At 50.6% G+C, this 17,249-nt stretch overlaps 9 protein-coding genes across 9 annotated transcripts; 6 read left to right on the plus strand and 3 right to left on the minus strand.

The window, feature by feature from the left end:
• Positions 1–327: 327 nt before the first annotated feature.
• Positions 328–3,499, plus strand: N7462_008792 (Rab GTPase-binding exocyst subunit SEC15; the record flags this gene model as incomplete). Its single annotated transcript, XM_057080506.1, has 11 exons — positions 328–372; positions 431–640; positions 691–1,422; positions 1,532–1,663; positions 1,721–1,822; positions 1,888–1,997; positions 2,066–2,201; positions 2,267–2,716; positions 2,776–3,026; positions 3,081–3,155; positions 3,439–3,499. The coding sequence occupies 11 exons, from the start codon at positions 328–330 to the stop codon at positions 3,497–3,499; spliced, it is 2,304 nt and encodes a 767-aa protein (XP_056930834.1).
• A 10-nt stretch (positions 3,500–3,509) lies between these two features.
• On the minus strand, positions 3,510–4,676 carry hapE (CCAAT-binding factor complex subunit HapE; the record flags this gene model as incomplete). Its single annotated transcript, XM_057080507.1, has 5 exons — positions 3,510–3,512; positions 3,595–4,221; positions 4,281–4,337; positions 4,457–4,470; positions 4,580–4,676. 5 exons carry the CDS (start codon positions 4,674–4,676, stop codon positions 3,510–3,512), a joined length of 798 nt encoding a protein of 265 aa, XP_056930835.1.
• A 794-nt stretch (positions 4,677–5,470) lies between these two features.
• N7462_008794 (Fcf2 domain-containing protein) lies at positions 5,471–6,442 on the plus strand (the record flags this gene model as incomplete). Its single annotated transcript, XM_057080508.1, has 3 exons — positions 5,471–5,625; positions 5,688–5,847; positions 6,068–6,442. The coding sequence occupies 3 exons, from the start codon at positions 5,471–5,473 to the stop codon at positions 6,440–6,442; spliced, it is 690 nt and encodes a 229-aa protein (XP_056930836.1).
• Positions 6,443–6,559: 117 nt separating this feature from the next.
• On the minus strand, positions 6,560–7,892 carry N7462_008795 (purine-nucleoside phosphorylase; the record flags this gene model as incomplete). The annotated part of the gene is made up of 7 exons (XM_057080509.1): positions 6,560–6,604; positions 6,679–6,958; positions 7,009–7,211; positions 7,273–7,337; positions 7,419–7,498; positions 7,566–7,644; positions 7,691–7,892. The coding sequence occupies 7 exons, from the start codon at positions 7,890–7,892 to the stop codon at positions 6,560–6,562; spliced, it is 954 nt and encodes a 317-aa protein (XP_056930837.1).
• A 617-nt stretch (positions 7,893–8,509) lies between these two features.
• On the plus strand, positions 8,510–9,578 carry N7462_008796 (mitochondrial 37S ribosomal protein uS10m; the record flags this gene model as incomplete). The annotated part of the gene is made up of 5 exons (XM_057080510.1): positions 8,510–8,560; positions 8,620–8,717; positions 8,791–8,838; positions 8,914–9,338; positions 9,409–9,578. 5 exons carry the CDS (start codon positions 8,510–8,512, stop codon positions 9,576–9,578), a joined length of 792 nt encoding a protein of 263 aa, XP_056930838.1.
• Positions 9,579–10,585: 1,007 nt separating this feature from the next.
• Positions 10,586–11,432, plus strand: N7462_008797 (tryptophan--tRNA ligase MSW1; the record flags this gene model as incomplete). Its single annotated transcript, XM_057080511.1, has 3 exons — positions 10,586–10,716; positions 10,774–10,892; positions 10,984–11,432. The coding sequence occupies 3 exons, from the start codon at positions 10,586–10,588 to the stop codon at positions 11,430–11,432; spliced, it is 699 nt and encodes a 232-aa protein (XP_056930839.1).
• Positions 11,433–12,542: 1,110 nt separating this feature from the next.
• On the minus strand, positions 12,543–12,966 carry N7462_008798 (uncharacterized protein; the record flags this gene model as incomplete). Its single annotated transcript, XM_057080512.1, has 2 exons — positions 12,543–12,810; positions 12,851–12,966. 2 exons carry the CDS (start codon positions 12,964–12,966, stop codon positions 12,543–12,545), a joined length of 384 nt encoding a protein of 127 aa, XP_056930840.1.
• Positions 12,967–13,417: 451 nt separating this feature from the next.
• On the plus strand, positions 13,418–15,055 carry N7462_008799 (pepsin-like aspartic protease; the record flags this gene model as incomplete). Its single annotated transcript, XM_057080513.1, has 3 exons — positions 13,418–13,612; positions 13,715–14,033; positions 14,127–15,055. 3 exons carry the CDS (start codon positions 13,418–13,420, stop codon positions 15,053–15,055), a joined length of 1,443 nt encoding a protein of 480 aa, XP_056930841.1.
• A 771-nt stretch (positions 15,056–15,826) lies between these two features.
• On the plus strand, positions 15,827–16,603 carry N7462_008800 (uncharacterized protein; the record flags this gene model as incomplete). Its single annotated transcript, XM_057080514.1, has 1 exon — positions 15,827–16,603. The coding sequence occupies one exon, from the start codon at positions 15,827–15,829 to the stop codon at positions 16,601–16,603; it is 777 nt and encodes a 258-aa protein (XP_056930842.1).
• Between the last annotated feature and the right edge of the window lie 646 nt (positions 16,604–17,249).

The following is a 17,249-nucleotide window of genomic DNA, read 5'->3' on the forward strand; positions in this document are numbered from 1 at the left end:
GTTGCTCAAAGCATCTCTTTTGCTGGGATTCTGCAACAAAGAAACATGTGTTGTCTTGGTTTTTCGTTGGACTGCGGCCAGGCTATCAAATGAAAGCAGGAGGATGTTGAAGTTAAAGAAGTTATTATTGCAAGCCGGTGGCAAGCGGTTTATAGATCTAGCGGTCCGTGCATGGCGTTAAGCCTCTATAGGATTAGCGTCCGATTTCTCCATCTCCAAAGGTCAAGAACATACACCGCTCTCTAGACCGCCCCGGTACCCTGCCATCGTCAACGCAACTGTCCCAAGGTCCCGCCCGATTCTCTCTATACTCATTGCAGATGGCAGATGCCGATCATGGCAACCTTCCCAGAGCCGCATGTTCTGAATCAAGTAATCTGCTCTCAATACCCTAGTGTTTACCATAGTTAACAGGACTAATTGGCCACAGATCATCATCTCTCCCTCCGACACCGATTACCTTGATCAGTTGATTCCCTCAATCCGTGATTATAGCGTTGGAAACCGGACGCCTCAGCTATTACAATCCTTGGCCAGATTTGCGAGTGATAAAGAGGCTGAAATTGAGGGCATTTGTAACACCAATCATCAGGAGTTTGTTTCGTCAGTCAACTCATTGCTCCGTATTCGGGAAGGCACCGTGAGTCTCACAGCGGAGATTTTGGATCTGAATCAGTCCATTCAAACCAGCACGGAGCATCTTGCGGAGCAAAAAAGGCGTTGGTAGAGTCCCGAGGCCACCGACAAAACATCGATGAGACATCCCGGGCCATTCAAGATTGTTTAGAGGTGCTCCGTCTCGCCAACCAAGTTCATGATCTTCTTGCTAAGAAGAATCATTATGCGGCCCTACGCGCGCTGGAGGAGCTGCAGAATGTTCATCTTAAAGGGGTTACTCAATACAAGATTGCGGAGATGATTCAGCGCTCTGTTCCAGCAACCCAACGGGCCATTGCCGAGGCAGTCATGTCTGATCTTAACACCTGGCTGTACCGCATCCGCGAAATGTCACCGTTTCTAGGGGAACTCGCTCTCTTTCATACCGACCAGCGGAAGTCGCGGCTCAAGCAGCGAGCAGAGAAGATTTCGTACCTAGAACACTTCAACCTGAATTCGGCCATCGAGCTAGTGGCGGATGAAGATGAAGAATATGACCTGTTGCAGAATGAAGATCTACAAGTCCCCTTTGCTCCGCTTTTCGAGTGCTTACATATCCACCAGTCCCTTGGACAGATGGATAAGTTCAGAATCGAGTACTCCAATACTCGCCGTCGCCAAAAGGACCTACTCCTCCCCTCCTCCATTACCCTCGTCGACGAAGACGGTGCCAGTCTACATAATTTACTGGAGGAGATGGCAGGTTTCGCGATTGTGGAGCGTGCGACAATGAAAAGGGTTCCGGACCTACGATCATCCGTAGATGTGAGACTATTCTGTTTTTGTTTCTGCTCTCTCCTCTGGTCATAGAGCTTTCCTTCTGAGAAACCCGAATATCGATTATTTTGGTCAATGAACTGACCAATGGGGATAGATTGACGAACTTTGGGACTCAATGTGCCAATCTGCAGTGGGCCTGATCTCAAAAGCGCTTCATGAAGTGGATAATGCAGAAAGCATTCTCAAAACCAAAAATCTCATTGCTCTTTTTATGCAAACAATGAACGTGCGTTTCTGTTGTTGTTTAATGATTGGTCCAAACTCAGAGACTAATTTGCATCAGACATGGGGGTTTTCGGTGAGGGTATTTGATGATTTCCTTTTGAGGCTATTCGAAAAGTATGCAGAGCTTTTAAAAAGGCGATTTAGTGACGACTTTCAAGAGGTACAGACCGACTCTTCCCCTCCGCGCTCCTTTTCATTTGATACCTCTGTTACTAACAGAACCAGATCGTATCCACTGATGATTATATGCCCATGCCAATTCAAACCTTGGAGGAGTATGACAAAGTGCTTAACGTGAGTTGGTACAGCCCAGATAAGCCTCATGAGGAACAAATGTATGTGTTTCAATCTATACGACTACCAAAAAAAAACCAACCTTGGTCAGAACTGACTGATGATACAGCTTTCCTTGTATCCTTCCATTTTCCAGAATGTATCCTCTATGCTGCATCGACATTCGAAATTTCTTAAACCAATTCTATTTTTTCGCCAATGACGACTTTTCCCACCCCAGCGTGATTGATGAGACATTGAAAAATGTAGGTTTCAGTCTATTTTAAAAATATCGAGAATTATTAACTCGCAAACCGCTAACCTCGCACAGGCCCTGGATGACCTCCTTTCACGAAAAGTCTGCGATACCTTGGTTGAGCGTTTATCCTCACAGTATTTGGGCCAGATCGTTCAAATCCTGATCAACCTGGAACACTTCGAATTGGCTTGCCATGAGCTTGAATTGCTGTTAGCAGCTGCGCGATCACAAAATTCAACCGGTTCTTCCATTGCATTGAGAGCTACCGAGAAATTCCGAAGTAACAAAAAGGCCGCCGAGAAACGAATCTTCGAGGTTGTCAATTCCAAAATTGACGATCTTATTGAGACGGCAGAGTATGAGTGGATGGCAATCAACCCTCCTAAGGAGCCTAGCAATTACATGCAAACCCTGACCCGATTCTTGTCAAACATTATGAACTCTACTCTGCTTGGGTTACCAACAGAGATCAAAGAGCTTATCTACTTTGATGCCCTGAGCCACGCTGCAAATATGATAATGGTAAATCTCAGCATTCTCCTTCTATTTGGTGTTGAGCATCATACTAACGGGTTATCCAGGCCCAACCATTGGCACCTGAGGTGAAGACCATCAACCCCAATGGTGTCGCAGCATTGGCAAAGGATGTAGAATACCTAGCCCAATTTGTGGACAGTCTGAATGTCCCCATCCTGCGTGAGAACTTGGACGAGCTACAGCAAACTGTGCAACTCATGCAGGCTGACAATGCGGACGAATTTTACGATATCTCCACCAGGAATAAAAAATATGGACGTGTTGACGCCATGCAGGGCCCTGTTTTGCTTGAAAAGTATGGTTTTCTGGAGCTCAATTCTGTGCGAAGCCCTTTGCTAACTTATGCTAGACTGACTCGTACTGTTCAAGCCCCGACCAAGGTAGAGAAATTTGTCAATCTGTCCTCACGCTTTAAAAAGACAGGGTGAGTCCAGGCATGATCGCGAGGATTACACGTCCACTTTCCAGAAGGTTGGAGAGGTGGACTAGACACGCAAAACCCGGTACATATATGTAATTCTATCCTAACCAGACACGTTGACGAACAAACTTAAGTGCAGCTTAGATTTGGGCGGAAACAGCATAATCCATCCTAATTCCCCACCACTGGTATCAGAGTCATTTGCCGTGGCATGGCATAGAAAAATCAATCGAAATAAAAAAGCAGTAAAAATATAAGATAAAGTGTAAACAACCATATATTCCAGGATTCGCCGGGAGATCAAGCATGAGCTCTTGAATCAACGCAAAAACGACCAAATGTACTGAAATGGGTAGTTCACTGGTCCAAAGTCAGGAAAAAGCTTTGCAAGGCAACTTATTCTTCAGAGGGGGAGGGGCTCCAAAGATAGAGCTTGACATACCTGCTGAGGGGGCAGATGGGGGTAAGCATACATCCCTTCAAACATCTGGGACTGAGGCTGGCCATAGGCTGCGGTAGGATCCGACTGCACGGCCCCGGGATACATGGCGGCCTGCGGGCGGTACTCCTGGTCCTGAGGAATACCGTGTTGGCCAAGGGAAGCATAGTCTGCAGGACCCAGATGCGCTTGAACGCCGTGTTGACCGGGTGGCATCTGACCCGGAGCTGCCGAAGGACCCGGTGCCGCTCCCGCCTGGCTTGATCGTTTCGCGTGGGAGGTCGCTTCTTCTCGAGGGACAATGTCAATCAAAAAGTCGAACATATCAGACTTGGAAAGCGCGGCAGCGATGTCAGATCGTTGGAGAGTCCGGCGTTTATTATCTTCTGCGTGGATCCACGCGCGCATCGTCAACTCGGTGATGAAAATATCGCAGCCCTTGGCGAACAGAATGGGTGCCTCGGCGGAAATCATTTTGACTTCGGGGTCCGCTTTCATCACCTTCTTGATTCGGGCGAGTGGAAGCTGGTGAATCTTGTAATCATGGTTGTCTGTCTCCAGGTGATTGATGACATGCTGCCAGTAGGTTGTTAAGATGTCCCGGGCGGTGCCTTGGAGACCTTGGTTGACCTAAGTCTTTGTGAATCGCAGCCCCAGAAATATGGAGGGACAAGATGCTAGGATCTTACATTAGCCCAGGTTCCAGTATACAGTTCGGCAACTGGCGCATAGCCTTGTGCGGAGAGCTAGTTAAAGGTGATCGTCTCGTTAGCCATGGCCGCCCTTGATACCCCTTGCGCACCCCCCGTAGTTCCAGGAAGAACAAGGAGGGGAGAGAGGCTTGAAATCGGGGTTTGAGGCATACCGCTGCACTGGCACCTATGGATAGGGTTAGTTTTAGAGCTCAAATGCAGTTGCGACAGTGGAGATCCTCAGATTGCGCTCGCCCTCAGGCGACGAGCTTTACAGCTTCGGATGGATCAATTACCGTAGTGTCCGCCATTTCTGATATCATATACCGGCTGTTGCTGCTGTTGCTGCTGTCTACCTTGCTGCTGTCCACTGCCCTGAGAAGCTGACTCCATGTCGATCGAAGGCGATGCGCGCACGAGGTTGGAGGGATTACGGGTCGGGCAGGTCTCGACGAGAGAGTAAAGCTCTCGTAAAATGGGGGTGACACCGAAGTTAATGCGAAGAGTCAAAGAGATGGGATGAATAAGGATTGCTGGGCGCGAGATGCTCTCGAAGTCTAGAATTCCCGCGGATGGTCACGGCGCGCGGTCTTCGAGGGGTTGGGAGGAAGCGCGTCGGGGTCGGTGCCAAGCAACCTCAGCTCTCTGACGTTTCCGGTCGGTCCCCCCGAACACACGATTGTTCGCCTTCAGGGCTCACATCGCTAGAACTTTTCTAGTGGCAAGACAACAGATTCACATTCTGATACAATATCACTACGCTCAATACCTTCGTCGGGATAAGCCCTAGACCTTACGAGGTAATCGACTCTTCAAAGGGCTCAAGGAGTCCCCGTACTCCGCATATAAGTATACTACTAGTACTTCAGGGAACTAACTCATCAACGTCCAAGACGACCAGTATCCTCGGCCAGGAATCTTCCTTGGGGTATTCTAGGGCTGAGACAAGATCGGTCTCGCAATGACTCCATAAGTTTAGGTAGTTGCTCTCCTCTAGACCTCCAGATGTCACGGGAATGATGGATTGATATTATGTAATAAATATCACGTGATGTGTCCGAAAGAGATTTCTCGTCAATGTTTTTCCGATCCGATTCAGCGAACAACAGAAAAAAAAAGCCTATAAAACGCTCCCGGCCCAGCTCTGCTCTGCTCTTCAATGCCTTCCATCTTTACCTTTAGTAGGAATGGTTGATACCACCCATGTGGAGTCTGGCATCCAGCCTCATGATGAGGCGGACTTGACCGATGATCAGATTCAACAGCTTTTGCTGGAAGCTGAAGGTCGATTACGCGGGTCTAACGGGCAGCTCGTCCCAGACCTAGACGCCGCGTCCCTCAGGTATGCTATCATATTTGCCCGGGCTAATTCCTCACTCTTTTCAAACTCTGACAGCCAAACAGAATCCCCAAGCTGTCTCCGGGGTCTACTCTCGAGCCATATGTTCACCAGGGTGACGAGATTGCTACCGTTGACTCGGCCCAGCTGATCGACCCTAAGCAGAAGGAGCTGTCCAACTCGCTCCGATCGGTACAAGTCCCGATGCACAGTGCCTCCAAGAAAGTGAGTTCAACCCACCGTTCCTTGTTTCCCGCCCCTTCTTGCTATGAGGAAAAATTACCCAACGCCTAAGCGCTTGATGCGGCGTCACCAGTCCGTCTTGGGCTGTGCTGCACCAGTGAGAGCTTTTATTTTTCATAGTTACTCTGAGCATATCACCTCGATTCCACTGGATTCAAGATCGTGTGTATTCGGCCATGATTGCTAACGGGCCACCTTGTAGGACAAACCAACGGCAGGCCCCGACTGGTTCGACCTTCCGAAGACAGTATTGACCCCAGAGCTCAAGAGAGATCTGCAGCTGCTTCGGATGCGTTCCGTTCTTGACCCCAAACGGCACTACAAGAAGGAAAACGGCAAGGCCAAGCCTCCGGAATTCTCTCAGGTGGGAACCATCATCCAAGGCCCGACAGAGTTCTTCAGTGGCCGAATCACGAAGAAGGATCGGAAGAAGACATTTGTCGAGGAGGCCATGGCCCTCGAGCGGGAGAACAGACGCTTTGAATCGAAGTACCGGGACATCCAGAGCGTCAAGCAGAGCGGAAAGAAGGCATTCTACAACAACCTACGGGCCAAGAGAAACCGTAAAAACAAGTGAACCTGCACTATTCGACATCATAATTATGGTTGTTTCTACGGATCTTGGATTTCTCTTTGGTGCTGCAATGACAGCTGGGTGTAACAAGTTATGTGTACTCTCGACATCAAAACGTCGTTAGGTATGACTGAAAACTCCAACAAGAGTTTGCAACACCAGCTTCTGTCTCGGAAGTCAGTTTAGCGTCTCGGCCTCTGGTGGCGAGGAAAGGGGCGGAAAAAGGCATAATCTCTCACCTGCATGTCCAATGCCGCAGACCGGCCTGCCTCCAGGACCTCCTCATGTCCAGCCTTTCCTTCCTCGAGGATTGCACTGAGCTCGCCTGCGTCTTTCTCCTGGAGCAAGTGTTCATCCCCACGGGGCACAGGTGCCAACACAGCATTGTTCGTTACGAGGCTGAAAGCCAGTACTCGAAGGCCACAGTGCCGAGCCACGACGATCTCTGGCACCGTCGACATTCCCACCACATCGGCACCGAGCATTCGAAGCATTCGACTCTCCGCCCTTGTTTCATAGCTTTGTCACGTCAGATTCCATGCAGGCATTTCCTTGGGTGTGGTACTTACGTGGGGCCTCCGACGAAGGCGTAGACACCCTCGTGGAGCTTCCGGGTGCTTTTGGAAGGGATGACTTGCTTCCACACACGATGGACGTGGCGACGAAGCTCAAGGTCGTATGCATCTGACAGGGGTGGAAACCGGACTCCAAATTCCTCCACGTTCGGACCTCGTAAGGGATGAACCCCCGCGAGACCTGCCAGAAAGAGATGCTGAGGCCGTGTCAGCAATCGGTCGTTTATTTTCTCTCGCGAAAAAGGAGGATTATCTTACATCATTCAACAGAACAATGTCTCCCACACAATAATCTGAATTCAGGCCACCGGCCGCATTCGTTACTGCCTCTTAGATTAGTTTCTCTCGTAGTTTTGTAGAAGGCACCTCTGCAGGAGAGCGTCAGGATTGTATCAAGGACATACAGACAACAGTTTCGACGCCTAACCGCTTGAAGACGCGGATAGGGAATGTCACCAGCTCCATTGAATGGCCCTCGTAGTAGCTGTTGCTTTCCATTAGTCGATAATTCTCTGTATGCCCGCAAAGTCATAGCGAAAGGGAGTATTCACTGTGCTCGGCCAACCATCAACACCGCCGGGATCTGCTGCCCCAGCAATCCGAACACCAGCTTCCCAGCATGCCCCGCAACTAAAATCGTCAGTGTTGGTCAGACTTGTGTCTGCGGCTCACTCACCTGTCGACCGAGGAAAGTTGGGGATCGTGGCATAGTCATATTCCGCTCGGAGTTCCCCTTGGACGGTGTCTGCTAGGCCTCCCAATCCAGAGCCACATACAATGGCGACCTTCGGGGCTTGCAACCCCGCCGGTAGACTATTTTTCAAGAACAACACAGCCTCAGTAGCCCGCTCGAAGGCAGACATGTCGGCTTGGGCCATATTGTCGGAAATTGACGAGGTGGACAGATCTTCTCAGCGAAAATGAGGGCGGGGAGAGAGGAAAAGTCCTGAAGAAGAGAGGGGTGGAGCCTAGGAGCATGATACTGCGGAGTCGCAGGTAGAGCCTCATTGGTGCGGTGTGCTCTGGTACCCAGCCTGACCTGGGGGAATCATTGAGGAGTCATTGGAGATTGGAGTTTCGGAGGGGTTTTTAAATGTCCAGAGGTAATCTGATGCGATTCTCGTTCGATAGATGATACCTGTATGGGACAAATACTCACGAAGGTTATCCACAGGCATAGGAGTACTTCGCTGTATATATATATCGACAGAAATACCTACGGCAGTATATCTATATCTCTGTTTTTGTAGGCCTCTCCTCCATGATACTGGACCGAAGCTAACAAGGGCCCCTTTCGTCTCTTAATCCCCGCCCGTTTTACTTCTGTTTCTTTTCGACATTGTTCTTTTTCTTACAATCCCCGAGCCCTGGGTCGCTCGTTCCCAAGCGCCGTGGAAAGCTGGTCGCCGGGCCCGAAGGCGGTAAAGCCCCCGTCCGCCAACCTCCCAAAAAAACCCATACCCCAGCACCAAACAGCGCCCAAATCACCCCAATCATGTTCTCCAGTACAGCGCGTTCCATATTGGAAGTGGGAAAGTGCCTGCGGGTGAGTAAATTGCATAGATGGTGATCGTGCAAGTGTTAACCCGATAATCTGTGGTCTAGGTGCCCGTGCCCATTCGCGCTCTGTCGAGTCAACCTGTTGCGCCAACTCCGGAGAAGGCGTCTCCTCAGACCCCCCCCAAGCCGGCTCACTCAGCCATGTAAGACGCTATCATCGACAAATGTGTATTGTGTTGGAGAATAGATCAGCTGATACAAGATTTTCCGATATAGACCAGCCGCCGCCGAGCAACAACCATCGGAGCTTCCTGTTAAAGAATGGTTCGTCAATCGCATCACCCGCTGGCCATTCCCTAGAAAGATGAAAGAATCTGGTCCTTGCTAACATGGTATCAGGTCGGAGCGACTAGGAGCTTTGGGTGATAAGACCCGGCTGCCCCGAAGCGTTCAGGCGATCTACCTGCGCCCACTCCGCAGAAAGGCAGAGCATGGCCTGCCCGTGTGCGACTTGCAATTGCGATCTTACAGCGTTCAGAACGTCGAATTCTTCGCTGACTTTGCCATCCGTGCGGCCTATTATCTTAATCTTCCGGTTTCTGGCCCGGTGCCGCTCCCCCGGATTGTCGAACGGTGGACCGTCCCGCGAAGCAATTTCGTCCACAAGAAAAGTCAAGAAAACTTCGAGCGGATCACTCTCCGCCGACTGATTCAGATCAAGGATGGCAACCCACAAGCAGTACAGGCATGGCTTGCCTTCCTCCGGAAACATGCTTTCTATGGAGTGGGTATGAAAGCTAATGTCTGGGAGCATGAGAGCCTCGGTACGTTCCCCCATGAGTGGATACCTTGCCAGTCGAAAGAAAGATCAAATAGATACTAATTATGCAATAGATGTTGCCAAAACAATGGATGCATCTCTTCCCGAAATCCAAAAGACAGTTGGTCCTCATCTCGCCCTGTTTGGCAAGCGTTTCCATCAGGCAAACCCAAGAACTTTCCCCAACCGTGTGAACGGAGAGCGATTTACTCCTCATCAGGCCAAGACCGATCATCTGCGGTGAAAGTTGCCAGGCTGGGACGTTAGTCGTGCTATGCATTATTTCTAGGGAGAATCCCTCGGCGTCATGTAGTTGTATATTATTATTTTTTTTTGGCTTGGATTAGCCCTCGCCAGGCTTAGTGTATGCTACTTGGATCATTCCTATCTCCGATGAATGGAGTCACGTTTCTTCTTAATACGCTTACAAGGGTATCTTCTGCAAGATCCCCTCAAAGTATTGAAAACCATACCCAGGCATGCCCAGCCATGAAATCTCAGCTGTCAATCCCATTGGAGATCGCCTCGCCGGCGCGAGGCGTCACGTGACACAATATATTTTGCACGGGCGGGAGAGCCATCGGCAACTGGTCCATTGTCCTCCTTCGAGTCTTTCAGGTATTATCTGAAGATTCTACCCGAGATGCGTACAGCGGTCTGTCAGCATGGCAGGACATCTGTTCGGTCCGTGGGGTGCTTCGCCGGCTCGCGCCGGGCCAGTTTCCAGCCGTCCTGGTATCGGTCAAACAGCTCGAGTTCAAGCTCGCCGGCCACCCATGAGCCCATTATCTTCTCCGGAATTCAACCGACAGGGGTACCCCATCTGGGAAACTACCTGGGTGCTCTTCGGGAATGGAAGAAGCTCCAAGATAATGCAAATCCAGGGACCAAGTTGCTATTCTCTATCGTGGATCTGCACGCATTGACAGTACCACAAGATGCGAGCAGGTTGAGACAATGGCGAAAAGAGGCATTTGCGACACTGCTGGCAGTGGGACTAGATCCCAGTCGCTCTACGATATTCTATCAATCCGAAGTAGGTGACGCATCCCGCATTCGGCGTCCCTTGTGCGAGATGGTTGAGAGAAGGGTCCCTTTCTGACAGACACTGCTAGGTGCCAGCACATGCAGAGCTCATGTGGATTCTCAGCACTGTTGCTTCGATGGGTTATCTCTCCCGAATGACTCAGTGGAAGGTAAAGCCGCCGATGGACCCATGGGTCCCTCTTTTTGTTCAATCGTTTCTAACGGATGGCTTCATTTAAGAGCAAGCTTCAGTTACCAGAGGATATCACTTTGGACCACTCGGAGGCTCGCGCACAGCTGCGACTGGGTCTATTTTCTTATCCTGTGCTTCAAGCGGCCGATATTTTAGTTCACAGGTACAATCCGCTTGCATAACCGGACCTGGATGGTCGCTTGCTAATGACACGAACCAGAGCAACCCATGTGCCCGTCGGAGAAGATCAACGGCAGCATCTTGAATTCTCTCGATATACTGCCAATAGCTTCAACCATCTTTATGGACCACTTTTCCCCATTCCAGAAGCCCTCATCTGTAAGTAAATCCTATGTCTTGGCCAGGAATGGCAATGTTTCCGGAGAGCGAGGGCTTACTTTGATATCTTTCTTCCTTTTTTCTTTCGCAGCTCCTGCAAAGAGGGTGATGTCTCTCAAGGAACCAACCTCGAAGATGTCCAAGTCTCATGTCGATGAAAAATCTAGAATTCTTCTCACTGACTCACCGCAGGAAATTCAAAAAAAGGTCAAGGTGGCTCTGACCGACTCTGAGCCTATGATTACCTATGATCCGGTGCACCGACCTGGCGTTTCAAACCTGATCGAGATTGTCAGTCATTTTGATGAGGTCCCCTGCGAGGATATCGCTCTTGAATACCAGTCTGCCAGTCTGCGGGCTCTGAAAGCGCATGTAGCTCATCGGATCACGCACCACCTTCAAGGAATTCGAGAACGGTATCTCTCGATTATGGAGGACCAGACCGGACGCTTGGAGTCCGTTGCTCAGCAGGGAGCCGAAGCGGCCCAAGTCAATGCCGCCGTGACAATGCGGCGGGTCCGGGAAGTGATGGGGTTGTAGAGGATGAAGGTGAAGACAAAAGGGGAGCTGGCGTGGAAGAACTGTGGAAGTGGAGAATATACCAGGAGTTCATATATGGCCCCTGCACCTGGAGGGTCTGACCCTTGTACCATATGTAGTATAGAAATCAAATCTCAGCCTCTTACGTAACTTCTGCAATCCTCCTCCTCTCCCCATTTGCATGGGTCTTTGGTGGCTCGAGATGCATGCGATGCAACGATCACTCACATCGACTCGCAAGTTGGATCCTAGGGCGAGATGTCTCTATCTCCGAGCTCTCTGAATGTTAACAGATGCTTCATAATTTATGCTACCTCTGGTGATGATTTACTGGGTATTCGGTAGGGTGTTTGAATTGTACTTCAGTCGGTTAGGCAAACGAATGGCATCGGATATCCGAAGTCATAATAGTGAGGTCACTGATGTACTTGTATATTTGACTGACTAGCCGTTTCATCCCCATGCAATTTAGTCGGCATGACCAACTAGCGACTAACTACAAGTATTGACTTGAACAAGTCGACCGGCTTTTCAGGGCCGTATAATTAGACAATTGAGCATCAAAAATCCTGCTGGCTTGACCTGAGAGGGGCTTCATTTTTGTCCTTGCCTCCCCGAGAAGAGCTATTTTTGTTCCTGAACCCTTCACGGATTCGATTGGCACGCGAGACATCCGGTACCACTTAGTCGATGTGGCTGTACAGCGATGTGGCAAGGTTGGACGGGGAACAGGCAGCCACCGTTCTACCGAACCCTCCGATCCACGTGTATCATGAATCATGACCGGTCTCCATTGATCCATTGGATTATTTCGAAAGACGTGCACCTGTAGTCGGGGCATCTCTATATACCCCTATGGTGCACTTCGTTTATGTACCGGTCCCGGGTTCACAGCGATTCGATAGCTCATGAAGAGGGATATAGTATAGAATATACTGCCCTACCGCGAGTCCCACTGGAAGTCCCCCACTACACTATATCGAAGCCTATATACATTAGTAGTAAATAGTCCTCCGTCGGAGCATTCGCCCATCGTCTCTCTCACGAGGTTTTGATAAGCGCTGGCCGCTCTCTTGGCGGGGGGTCCATTCTACGCCCTAAGCGGCCGCCCTAACCGGAAGCAGATGGAGCGTCATCCATCCGCGTCATCATCGCACCCGTGACCCAACCACGTCCGCTGCGTACGTATGCCTCCCGCTCCAGCAAAAATCTCCCTCCAAACTTCGAACCTTTTGTGGCGCGACCACGCTGCGAGCGAACTTTCCACCCTTCAATTTGCGAAGTGCCATTGGATGCAATTGAAAGCCCGGGCCATTGGCCCTTAATGCCTATGTCCTGGCTGCTGCCGTCCACCCCGGCTCTTGCAGTGCCGCGAAAACTGGTGACGACAACTTGTCGGTGGGTCGTGAGCGCCTTACCCGCCCCTCCCAGTGGGCTCTGGAGTGTCGACCCATCGTCGCCGTCGTCTCTGACCCCCCTTTTTCAGTGCAGCGCCAACAGCAGATGGTCCACCGGCGCACCGCTGACTGGCCATGAAGAGAAATGACCCGAATTTCCAGCTTCCCGGCTGGCCCGAGTCGCGCAGGCAAGTCTGGGGCATACGACATCCACCTCGGTGGCACAGCCGCATCCAATGCCTTTGAATGACGGGGATCTCGACTCCAACTTGACCCGACGCGACTCCGTATAACGCCATCGCTCGCCCTCACTCTCTCACCTTTCTTTTCTCAGCTCGCAGACCCGATTTTAACGCCCAGAACTCTGCGCCTTGCCTGATTTCGACGCCCTAGAAGTCGGATCCTACCGACTCGCTCGATTTTCTTGCCTCCTGCGCCTTCTTTTTCCACCCTCTCTGCCGCTGCCGTTGGGATTTTCTGCTGCAATCGGAAACTTTATCGGGGAGATCCCTCGCGTGGAAAACGAAAAAGAGAAAGCGGCTTGCCGATCATCAACATTCCTCTTGAGGGACGAAATCTGGGGAAACAATGAGGAATTCTTGGTTGCTGCTGGCAACCCTTGCATCGCCTGTGCTAAGCCGGCTGTCCTTACAGCAACGAGATGTCCCGGCAGTGGTCAATTTGGGGATTCAACGCAAAGATGTCACAGACCCGGTGGCCCGTGATCGGATCAGGAGAATGAAACGGGATAAGACCGTAGTCAGTCAAACCTTGGACAATGATGTATGTATCGACCCTTCTTCCCTGCCCTCTCCCCCGATTTTGCAACAAATTTCCTCGATTTGAATGGAACTTTTGAGCATGGTCTGACAAATGGACCTGCAGGAAACTCTTTATTACTCGAATATCACCCTAGGAACTCCTGAGCAGAGCTTGCGCTTGGTCCTAGACACGGGTAGCAGTGATCTGTGGTGCAATGCGCCCAACTCCACCCTCTGTGAAAAGAAGAGCAAGCCCTGCAGTGACGCAGGTACCTATGATGCTAGCTCCTCTTCGACCTACTCATATGTTAGCTCCGATTTTAACATCACTTATGCCGATTCGTCGGGGGCTGCCGGTGACTATGTCACCGATACGCTTGGTATCGGTGGTGTCACTCTCAAGGACTTTCAATTCGGCGTGGGTTATTCTTCAAGCTCGGACCGTACGTAATCTTTATATTCCACCCCTTACCTTTCTGTCCAGAGCCGCTATCTTCAGACATCCCCAGTACCGTAAGCTAACCAAACATCTACAGAGGGTGTTCTGGGTATTGGATACGTCTCCAACGAAGCGGATACGGATGGCACCTATCCCAATTTACCGAAGGCGATGGTCAGCAAGGGAATGATCAAGTCTAATGCATACAGCCTGTGGTTGAATGACCTGGATGCAAACACTGGTTCCATTCTCTTTGGAGGGGTGAACACCAAGAAGTATCACGGCTCCCTGGAGACACTTCCCATCCAGAAAGTGAACGGAATCTACCAGGCGTTCATCCTTGCCCTGACTGCGGTCGAGCTCAGCACCTCCTCCAAGACCAACAACTACTCCTCCAGCTCTCTCCCTGCGGCTGTTTTACTTGACTCGGGAAGCTCCCTCACCTACCTTCCCGATGGGATTGTGGAGGATATCTTCGATGACCTGGATGTCGATTATGACTCTTCGAGTGGGATTGGATATGTGCCCTGCAGCATTGCCAATGACAACATCAACATCACTTACACCTTTTCCTCCCCGAACATTGTCGTGGGAATTAACGAGCTGGTTCTGGACATGGGTGACTATTATTTCCAGAACGGCGAGCGCGCGTGTGCCTTTGGCATTGCGCCCGCAGGCGACAGCACCTCCGTTCTCGGAGACACCTTCCTGCGCAGCGCTTATGTAGTGTACGACCTGGCCAACAACGAGATCTCGTTGGCGAACACCAATTTCAACTCAACCGAAAACAACATCCTTGAGATCGGAACCGGTGATGATTCGGTACCCGGCGCCACGGCCGTGTCCAACCCAGTAACCACCGTGGCCGTGGGTGGCTCAGGAGGACGCATCGGTGGCATTACAGGAAGCACAGCCGTCATCTCCTCGGGGGAAGCGACTCGCAACGGGGCCGTGCCGCAGCGCACCGGCGTACTCGCGCATTTGCTACTGAGTCTGGCAGGAGTCGGATACTTCCTGGCGCTGTAAAGCCCATCTCCACCTTTTATATATAGGCGACATGGCTTTTCTATTTCTGTTACTTTTAGACCTTTCTTTTAGCATGTCTTTGCGGTGTACTGGAGTCGGGAAAATACCTGGTTCTGTGTTGAATCTTTGCTTGGATTTTTTGGATCATTTTTTGACGTGACATGAAACCTAATGAAAAAATATATATTCTTTTCAAAAAAAGCTTTCATAATCGTGTATTGTCTATCTTGACTCCTTGGTGGTGGATCGGATGCGCAGGTGATCGGGACGTGTTTGTTGCTAGGCGAAGTTCCAGTGTAAAGGCGGCCTTGGCAACATCCATCGTCCATCAACCACCAACCCCCGAACATGCCATCATCCCCAGCAGGATGCCTCGACTGCCGACGGCTGTTCTCCTTAAGGCCTTCCGAGAGAATCCCCTCCTAACCCTGCTGCTGAAGGAATGTCGTACACTAGACTCGGCCCGTAATGAACTTCGGTGGCTACGGGAACGCGCCATACGCGACAGCCAGCAAACCTCCGGGCTGGTATCAGGATCACCGCTGGGATGGCGAACACGCCTGAGATCAATGTGCTATCACCGGGCTCAAGGATACCCGCTCCAATACCTACTGGGGGACACGCCCTTTGGGGATTTGGAGATTCTTTGCCGACCTGGCGTCTTAATTCCACGGTCTGCTATATCCATTCTTGTCGCTATCGATACGATACAATTCTAATATATACCCCTGCAGGCCAGACACAGAGTCTTATACATACCAAGCAGCCAAGATGGTTCGTCAGCTGGGGCAGGATAGCCGTCCTAGCCTACAGTCGGCCACGAGATCACGGCCCTTCCGAATTCTGGATCTCTGTACAGGCACCGGGTGCATCGCGCTTCTCCTGCACGCGCTTCTTTCTCCACACCTGGAAAGATGTCAGATCCTAGGCATTGATATCAGCCCGAAGGCATTAAGCCTGGCCCGAAGAAATCTGGATCACAACATTCGATCCGACTGCCTGGATCGCCGAGCGTCTTTCGATGTCCAGTTTCATCAAGCGGATGTCCTTCTGGAAACGGCCAACGGTTCGATCCCCACTGTGGAAGAGATTGTCTCAAACTCTTTCCCTTATCAATCTATACCAGACAAACCACCTACCGAGTCTGGGTGTGACTTACTGATCTCTAACCCGCCATATATCTCCACATCAGACTTCCGTGACGGAACCACAGCACGAAGTGTCCGACTGTTTGAGCCAAGGCTGGCTCTGATACCACCCGCCTCGAACCATCCGGGGCATAAATCAGACAGACATGAGGATATATTCTATCGGCGGATCCTCGCCCTGTCGCTCAAATTAGCAGCCAAAATTACTCTTCTCGAGTGTGGGGATCTGCAACAGGCCCAGCGCGTGGTTCGAATGCATAATCAGATGAGGGGTAGCACCAGTGGCCTTACCGCAGAGATTTGGCCCAGCCAGGAAGAAGACCTTGCAGCCAATGGGTTCCACGCACACGAGGGTTCGCGATGTGTGATCATTCACAACCTGGCCAGGAAAGCCGAATGATCAAAGGGGAAAAAAAGAAACTGGGAACCATTGTGCTCCATACGCATAGGCCAAGAAATGCCCCCGGCGTCTAGGCCATGGCTTTTTTTTGAAAAACATTGCTGCAGAGACACTCTCCAGCAGCGGTAGTGTTCCACAGAACCAGATATACACTGCGAAGTTTGTATCACCGCACCACTGTTAGTCTATGGTCCAACCCGGATCTCGGCGAACTGATGGTCATCTGAAGATTCTGAGTTGTTCGATTTTGATAGGGACATAGGTTGGCTCAGTGACGAAGCGGAAGTCAGCAGGTCTGACCCTCGCTACAGGGGTTTGATTGGAATAAGGAAGTTTGATAGTGGAATTGCACAACGTGATAGGACTGCGTCCACAAACATGCATTGGCCAATGGCTACGTATTTATCTGCTAGGAAGGCGACGGGCTACTATATTCCATAGATTATACAGTGACGTATGTGGAGGGCATGGTGTTCAAGTCAAATTCATCATCCAAATGCATTCTGATGTCCATGATCCAAATTATGTACAAAAATCAGGCAGACCGCAAGCCATCACGGGTCGGTTCATTTTCTGTGAGTGATTAAAACAAATAGAGCTTGTGTACAGTACAATATTAAAGTAATGGTATAGTAGAAAGGAGGAA

The sequence above is a fragment of the Penicillium macrosclerotiorum genome, assembly GCF_028827735.1.
Source record: "Penicillium macrosclerotiorum strain IBT 26536 chromosome Unknown utg000008l_segment0_segment0, whole genome shotgun sequence".
Taxonomy (NCBI): domain Eukaryota; kingdom Fungi; phylum Ascomycota; class Eurotiomycetes; order Eurotiales; family Aspergillaceae; genus Penicillium; species Penicillium macrosclerotiorum.